The sequence below is a fragment of the Castanea sativa genome, chromosome 10, assembly GCF_040712315.1.
Source record: "Castanea sativa cultivar Marrone di Chiusa Pesio chromosome 10, ASM4071231v1".
Taxonomy (NCBI): Eukaryota; Viridiplantae; Streptophyta; class Magnoliopsida; order Fagales; family Fagaceae; genus Castanea; species Castanea sativa.
The window spans coordinates 12,014,111-12,022,914 of NC_134022.1; the positions used below are offsets into that span (position 1 = coordinate 12,014,111).

The window sequence follows — 8,804 nt, forward strand, 5'->3', positions numbered from 1 at the left end:
ACAATTAAGATTATTGTTAATGAAATGCTGACATGGCAAAATCTAGACCATTAAATCATTTAAGAGTGGTTAGGATTTAATGAAATCTACTTGGTAGAGTACCCTAGGAACTCTAGAAGATCTGAATCCCAAAAAGTGTCAGTTTTATAAACGGAACAAAAATTTATAGTATTTACCAAAATCCAAAATAACAAAAATAATAGTAGTTTATGACATTCTTAAATTAAATTATTACTTCAATCCTCACACATGAATCACTAAAACTAATTGTTAAGCCCCAAACATTATATAAGTTGTGAAATTTTGTTGCGCTCTTTCCTAAAATACATGTCACTTTTACCAACCAAGATTCACAAATTGTCATAAAATTTTCCTTTTCTTTGTGTCTCACTCACTCCTAAAATATACAATCTCACTTCCGACCAGTAGGCGACTACCTGCACTTACTAACTAAGGATTCAGAAAATAAGAAAGAACAATAAAACCCTGTTCCTATACAAGTAAAGAAAAAGAAAGATAGATGTTCATAAAAAAAAAAAAAAAAAGGTAGAAAAATAGGAGTAAATATTAATTACCATTTGGCATCTCGAGGTAAAACACTGATGAAAGAAATAATGTTTGAAGAAATTCAGGTTTGGGTAGGCCACCTGTTCTGTTCTTTGAGTACCACCCTTACCCCACAGGCCACAATTCAACTTCGTTTTTAGATTTTCATAATAAAAATTTAATAATTAATGTGACTAGTGAACAAAACATAGTATCCACATCCAAATAAGTACATGTCATCTTAACTTATTATGAAATTTTTTATGTATTAGTTTAGTATAATTCTTAGATTACACCACCTCGTATTTTTATTGAGATTATCATTTGATAAGTATAAAGTTTTTGCAGAATGCAGAGAATAAATGGGTGTTTGAGATGTGATTTTTGTAATTTTTTAAAATACGTGAGTAAAAAATTATATAAAAAAATATGTAATATTATTTAAAATGTAAAAATGTAGGTTTGAGACTATTAAACATACAGCCCTCAAAAGTCAGATTCAAGTATCATGAAAAAAAAAAAAAAAAATCTTAGATCACAAAAAGTGTCAAAATCAGAATCAAACGGTTACTAGTAGCTGCTGCTGTGGATTGAACAAGATGTGTAATGTAAACAGAAACAGCCCTCCACCCAAATTTATGGGTGTAGGGGCCCACACGTGGAAAATGGGTCACGGCTGGCATATTGGAAATCATGCGGCGCTTTCACACAGATCTGAACGTTGTTGCTTGTTGGTATTGAATTGAATTTTGTATATTGTAACCAGTTTCTTCCTTTTGAAAATAGTTGGCAGACAACAGTCAAATTAAACGATTACATGTGTGGGCGTGTGCTTGTGCGTGGTGTGGTATATATGTACTTCCACTGGCTACTACCTGTCACTCCCTCTTTCTCTTTCTCTCTCTCATGCATATGCTCGTACCACCGATGACTGGTGACCGACAAAAGCTGGCTGGGGTATTTGTATCCAGCTAAAACTTTTGTAAATTATTTTTTTAACATAGGCCTTAAAAATATTAATTTAATAAATATATTTTGAAAGAAAAAAGAAAAAAATTATATGTATTACTTTTTATATTTTTTATAAAAGTGATGTAAAATTTTTTTATAATAATTTATTAACAATTATTCTACAGAGACACCCATTTATAATTAATGTAAGAATATTTACATTTTAAAATTGCATATAATTTAAAAATATACCACATAAAAATTGAACCTAAGCACAAGAATGAAATGTAAAATAAAAAATAAAAATAAATAGTGGAGGACACAGGACACTTGTATGAATCTTCAAAAAAACCAAATAAAGCGCTCTCTCTCTCTCTCTCTCTCTCTCTCTCTCTCTCTCATCAAACTGTCTAAACTTACCCCAAAAAAACAGCACAATTCAATACCCAACACCCAACACACAATAATAATAACAATAAAGTGAAGTGAAATAGAGCCGTTCTCTCTTTTCTCTCTCTCTCTCTCTCACTGACACACACTCTCTGCTCTCTCTAGAGGCTCTAGTCACTTCTTCTTTCTCTTTGTGATAATGTAAAACAACACAATAGCTAGACAAAGATTGTTTCTAAAAATCTCTTACACGCAAATTCAAAAGTCTCAAAAAAAAAAAAATGTCTCTCTGTAGCTTTTTATCCGTGTTATTAATCCACATTACCTTGTTTGTGAGCTTGTGTTATGCTGCGGATCCATTTGTGAACTATGAGTTTGAGGTCTCTTACATCACTGCCTCTCCTCTGGGTGTACCCCAACAGGTTTATTCCTCAGATCTTTTTCTTCTCTAGAGTATCTACTTTCTCTCGCTACTTTTAGTTAAAATTTTCATGTGGGTCTGTTTAATTTTCATGGATGAAAAATGGGCTGGCTTTGTATTTCCTAAAGTTTAAATTTTTAGTTCTAGATCTACTTAGTGTGCTTTGCATTTTCGTTTCCTAAGCTAAAAGTAGTAGTTTAGTGTTATCAGCTGCCAAGCTTTGAGCTTTGTGCTTTGTGTTCTTATATCTGTAATACTTTGTAGGTTATTGCTGTTAATGGCAAGTTTCCGGGTCCTACTATTAATTCGACTACTAACAACAATGTCGTTGTCAATGTTCGAAACAAATTGGACGAGAATCTCCTCATTCATTGGTAGGACTTACTGTAATTTCTCATGAAAGTTCATAAGAAAATTATAAATTTTCAGTGATTGAGCGTGTGGATTTTGGTGGGTGTGATAGGTCCGGGATTCAACAACGGCGTAGTTCATGGCAAGATGGAGTATTGGGCACGAATTGTCCTATTCCTCCAAAGTGGAACTGGACTTACCAATTTCAGGTTAAGGATCAGATTGGGAGCTTCTTCTATTTTCCATCTCTCAATTTCCAGAGAGCATCAGGAGGGTACGGCGGCTTTATTATCAATAACCGGGACATAATTCCAATTCCTTTTGGAACCCCAGATGGGGATATAACCATTATGATTGGTGATTGGTACACCCGGAACCATACGGTTAGTGTTTGTTGAATAGTTTTAATTTTCCATGGTGGTATGTGTTAGAGATTAATGTGTGTTACAGAATGAATACCTAAAGCACAATAAGGAATATTCTAACTCTTAGTAAATGACCCTAACACTAGCAATGTGTTTGATGCTGGTTCTGTTTTTGGAATGCAGGCTTTGAGGAAGGCTCTTGATGCAGGGAAAGATCTTGGAATGCCAGATGGAGTTCTTATTAATGGGAAAGGCCCTTACAGATATAACGATACACTTGTCCCAGATGGCATTGATTATGAAACAATTGAAGTCCACCCAGGTGACATGATTAGCAGACTCTGTTTTTGGTTTTGTGCTTCATGCAAAATGGTTTAATACTATGAGCCACATTGTCAAAAGAATGAATTGCTTTAGTGAACTTTGAACCTCTTTTGAGGTGGTGCATTGTGTTTGCTTTCAACCTTCTTAATTATGAAGATGTCTTAGATGCATGCAGAGTGCTCAAAATAATGTAGATTATACCATGTTATATGGGTTGTTGGCTTAATTTGAGTATGATCAGTGTAGTAGCTTTGTTTTATGCTGCTTTTGGACCTGTGCTCTTGTTTTGTTCCAAATGAATCTGCTGAAATCTTCTTTCCTGTGAAGTTTTGGTTTATCCTCTGAATTCTCTATCACATAGGAGGGAGTGACAAACACTTTCTTTCCCATAGAGAGAGATGGTGGTTTTTAAGACATGGGGGGGGGGGGGGTTACCTTTTTCCAATACCTTTATGTGTTCCATTCTTCAATTTCCTTGGGGATCAATAAGAACATTGAGGACTATCTACCGTATTTTCTTAGCTTAACATTGAGAATATTAAATTGTGTTTCTTGAATGTGCTGTTCAAGGAACAAAAAAAAGGGAAAAAAGATTATGATATGAAAGGGAAAAGGTTCTTGTCTAGGATGTTATGCATGCAGCACGAGTGCACCAATCAACTAACTGTAATAGGATGGTGCTTGAAAATGTGTATTGATGGTTTAACTTATTATGTACTGGGAGGTCCTCAGTCTGAGATTAGCAATGGAACTTAATGTTTTGTTTTGTTATTGTTATTATTATTATTATTATTATTATTATTATCACCTTTAAAAAAAAAAAAAAACTGTGGTGAGCTACTAAAACTTTTAAATGACAGCATCATGATTTTGGACAGGGAGAACTTATCGCATTCGCGTACACAATGTTGGAGTGTCAACTAGTCTCAATTTCAGGATCCAGAGCCATAATCTACTTCTAGCAGAGACAGAGGGATCATATACCGTGCAACAGAATTACACTAGCTTAGATATACATGTTGGACAATCTTATTCTTTTTTGTTAACGACGGATCAGAATGCAAGTACTGATTACTACATTGTAGCAAGCGCTAGGTTTGTAAATGAATCGCTCTGGAAAAGAGTTACTGGTGTTGCCATCTTGCGTTATACAAATTCCAAGGGAAAGGCAAAAGGTCCCCTTCCAGACTCGCCAAATGATGAATTTGACAAGACTTTCTCAATGAACCAAGCAAGATCCATAAGGTCTATTAACACCCTGATTTAATTGCATGCACACATCTTGCTTGCTAATATAATATGCTTTTTGCTGTCTTCCTGTGTCTTAATCACAATGACACCTTTTAGAGCGTTCTAAGAAGTTTTCTGGTCTGGGATTCTTTACTAATATGAATTCTTTGTTTAATAGTTTCTGTTTCAAAATGAAGCTTAAATTGTCATTCTAAATAATTTAAAAGAGAACAATGACCAGATAACTCAGAAAATCATTTGATAGTTTCATAATATATTCTGTTATCAAATCAGAACAAATAATAAGTCAACTCAAAGTTTAGTTTAGAGAATTGATGGAACACTGAGAATCGGTTATCTACTTTAACTCATATTTGAGGTCTCTATTGTCAAATTCTGCAGATGGAATGTATCTGCTAGTGGTGCTCGCCCTAATCCGCAGGGTTCTTTTAGATATGGCACAATCAACGTGACTGAAATTTATGTGTTAAAAAACAAGCCACCTGTGACAATTAATGGGAAACGGCGGACAACCCTTAGTGGAATCTCATTTGTCAATCCTTCAACACCAATCAGGCTTGCTGACCAGTACAAGGTGAAGGGAGTATACAAGCTTGATTTCCCCACTAGGCCACTTACTGGAGCACCTCGGATGGAAACATCTGTTATTAATGGAACATTTAGGGGATTTATGGAAGTCATACTACAGAATAATGACACGAAGGTGCAGAGCTATCACATGAGTGGATATGCATTTTTTGTTGTGGGGTAGGGATTTTATTATTTTTGTTCTGCTGCATTATCAACATGTCTAGATGGGTTTTTTTTTTTTTTTTTTCCTACATGCGTTTAAAGCTGTAGTCATAATTGAAATATTGCAGGATGGATTATGGGGAATGGACAGAGAATAGCAGGGGCACGTATAATAAGTGGGATGGAATAGCCCGCTCCACAACACAGGTATATGCTTGACACTGTTGTGCTCTTAGTCTTATTTGGTGCCTTTAAGACTCAACCTTCAGTTACTCCTCAATTTTGACTTGTGATCTTCTAGCAACTATAGCACTTGATTGACATGCATATTTGAATGTTAATGATCATGTTTTTGGGTGTTGCTATCGAAATCAATGTATTACTGGCTCGTTTGTTTGGAGGTGAAATAGGGAGGATGGAAAACTTGGGAGAGAAAATAGAAGAAAAAATGAATTTGTGCGTTGTTTGGTTGGGAGGAGGGGAAAAAAAACTTTTGTGTGGGGCTCAGGCATTTTCCACCCGAGCCCACAAAAACTTTTCTCTCCAAAATGGAAAGAAAATCGGAGAGAAAATGTTGAGGCCTGCTATGTGACAAAAATACCCCTTTCCCATGTCCTGTGACCTATCAACCTTATTGCCTCTTCATCCTTATCTCTCAGCATCTTCACAGCAATGTGAACTCCAGGTTTTTTTTTTTTTTTTGCCTTGCCCAATTTTTAGTGTAAAGGATCATTGTATTATTGAAAATGCTAGTGGATAAAGTTTTTTTTTTTTTTGAAAATGTCTTCCTAGTTAATGCATAATCAATTGTTTTTGCCCATAAATTTTAAATTATATATAATAATAAAGAAAAGTAATATAAATTTATATGTATTTGTGTTAATTTTTATATTATTTAATGAGTGTAAATATATCTATTTCTTATATATTATATAACAGGGACATAATAGTCAATTTATATAAATTACATTTTCGATCCTCTCATTTTTCTCTCCATCCAAACAAAAGAGCTTTCCTCCCTCTCACTTTTCCACCCTCCAACCAAACACACGTGTGAAAACCAAATATTTTTTATCCTCCCACTTTTCCATCTTCCCACTAATTTTCCATCCTCTCATTTTTCCATTCCTCCAACCAATCGTACCCTTAAGATACAAAAACTCCAACTTGAGATTAAAATTATTTAAACCATAAATTGTTGGTCAATATATATCTGGTTTGGTATTGTTTAGGGTCTTCAGACTATGGCTGTCGAGGAGCAGATGACTGAACTCCAAAAGCTCTCCTAATATTGTATGGTACTAATGCTTTGATTATAATATCTCTCTCTCTTGTTGTCTAGGTTTATCCTGGAGCATGGACAGCAATTTTGATATCTCTGGACAATGTTGGAGTCTGGAACCTGAGAACAGAAAACCTTGACTCGTGGTATCTTGGCCAAGAAACATATGTTAGGGTTGTGAATCCGGAGGCTACTAACAAAACTGAGTTGCCTATGCCAGAAAATGCTCTCTATTGCGGTGCCCTTAGCAAATTGCAGAAGTATGTACATATGACTCATTTGTGCTAAATATTCTTCATTTTTGTATTAGAGACTTTGAGGACAATTCTAATTTATTTTTTCACTTTTCTTCTTGCAGGCCAGAAGATATCTCTTCGGCAACTTCAATCATGGGTAGATCAAGGCTGTTCTTCACCTTGTTGATGATTGTCTGTGCTTTAATCCCCATTTTCCGCTAGGTGTTTTCATTTAGGATGTCCCTTCTATGTTGATTTCTCTTAGTGAGGTTTGTGGTTGAGTGCTTAGGTCTGTGAGATTAGTCTTGTTGATATGAATCTTCAGTGATTTTGACTTGCATTTTTCTTTCACAATGTTCTAAATGTTCCTCGGCTTCCCTGTTTAATTGATTGGGACTTGTCATTCTTTAATACCTATGATTTATGTACTGATTGGAATTCATCAATTTTCAATACAATGTAACCCCCCAGCTAAGCTAAGTTTGATCTGTCTTGCGTGATGATTTTGAGACTAGTAGATTTTTTTTACTGCTGAATACCAGACCAAAATGATTTTGTACTTGTATGAAAATGCCAAATGATAACATGTGCTGTGGTAGTAGTCTATTTTATGACGAGGTAGAAAAAAATTGTCAGAGCATGAAGATACAAACAAATTTGCCATTTAAAATTTGGAAAGTGACACAATTCTGTTAGAAAAGGAATCAATCTTGCATGGCAGGATAGGTATGCATGCAGGTTCCAAGAATCCAAGCCCAGCATTTCAAATTCAAACTTCGGCGTAACTAGGTTTGCTAGCTCAGCTGGACAATTATGTCTCCTTCACAATTTAATGTGGTCGCTTCTGAATTTCTTGGATGCTGCCAGTTGGAGTATTTATTTGGGCCAATGGACTATTTAAACAACAACAAATGCTGTATTCACCATTGTCATGTCTCTTCAGCTAGTATCTTTCTTTTTTTTTTTTTTTTTGATACCAGCTAGTATCTTTTTGAGGATACTATTGTTTCGATAATGATAATAATTGGCTATGTTATTAAAAATATTTGCATAAGAATATAGATGGCACAAAGGCAACCAATCAGCTCCCTCAAAAAAAAAAAAAAAAAAAAAAAGGCAACCAATCAGCGTTAGTGAACATGACCCTTGCTGAAGCAATCAAGCAGGATGGGTGTCAAATGGGTGGGCAGGATGGGTGTCAAATGGGTGGGTTTGGGGTGGACATAATTGGGTTGGGTATATAAAACTCATTTATTGCCCATTTAACTAATTATTTCTATTCTAAAAAAAAACTAATTACTTCTAACCCAAATTAGTTATTATGAGCAAACTCCAACTCCCCCAATTACCCAATAATCAAAATTACCAAAATGCCACTAAAACTTGAAAATGACCAAAGTACTCATTAAATCCTTTAAATTTACCAAAATACCCCCTAAACCTAAAAAAAACCAAATATGCTAAAAAAACCACTAAAAATAACCAAAAATACTTCTAAAACCTAAAAAATGACTGAAATATCTTTGAAACCTAAAAATGGACCAAAAATAGCTCCGAAACCTAAAAATGACCAAAATACCCCTAAAATCTAAAAAATGACCAAATTACCCTTGAAACGTAAAAATGGACAAAATACCCACTAAACCTAAAAATTGATTGAAATACTCCTGAAACCTAAAAATGACTAAAATACCCCCGAAATCTACAAAATGACTGAAATACCCGCAAAACCTAAAAACTGACCAAAATATTTCTAAAACCTAAAGTTGCCAAAATACTCCTAAACCTAAAAAATGACTGAAATACTCTCAAAGCCTAAAAATGACCAAAATACCCCCGAAACCTAAAAATTAACCAAAATACTACGTAAACCTAAAAAATTACTGAAATACCCCCGAAACCTAAAAAATGACCAAAAGTTTAGTCATTTTTTTATGTTTATGGGGTATTTTGAT

General features: G+C 34.6%; 1 protein-coding gene across 1 annotated transcript; it reads left to right on the forward strand.

Moving 5' to 3' along the window:
• Positions 1-1,941: 1,941 nt before the first annotated feature.
• Positions 1,942-7,337, forward strand: LOC142613558 (monocopper oxidase-like protein SKU5). Its single transcript, XM_075785940.1, has 9 exons — positions 1,942-2,309; positions 2,573-2,682; positions 2,772-3,042; positions 3,208-3,346; positions 4,227-4,593; positions 4,981-5,346; positions 5,460-5,538; positions 6,674-6,873; positions 6,972-7,337. Exons 1-9 carry the CDS (start codon positions 2,169-2,171, stop codon positions 7,069-7,071), a joined length of 1,773 nt encoding a protein of 590 aa, XP_075642055.1. The 5' UTR covers positions 1,942-2,168; the 3' UTR covers positions 7,072-7,337.
• The last annotated feature ends 1,467 nt before the right edge of the window (positions 7,338-8,804 follow it).

Excerpts from the sequence above, each read along its gene's own strand:
- LOC142613558 (XM_075785940.1), top strand. The coding sequence starts at position 2,169 with ATGTCTCTCTGTAGCTTTTTATCCGTGTTATTAATCCACATTACCTTG. Across the intron at positions 2,310-2,572 it reads CTCTGGGTGTACCCCAACAG|GTTATTGCTGTTAATGGCAA; the intron begins GTTTATTCCTCA and ends AATACTTTGTAG. Across the intron at positions 3,347-4,226 it reads AACAATTGAAGTCCACCCAG|GGAGAACTTATCGCATTCGC; the intron begins GTGACATGATTA and ends GATTTTGGACAG.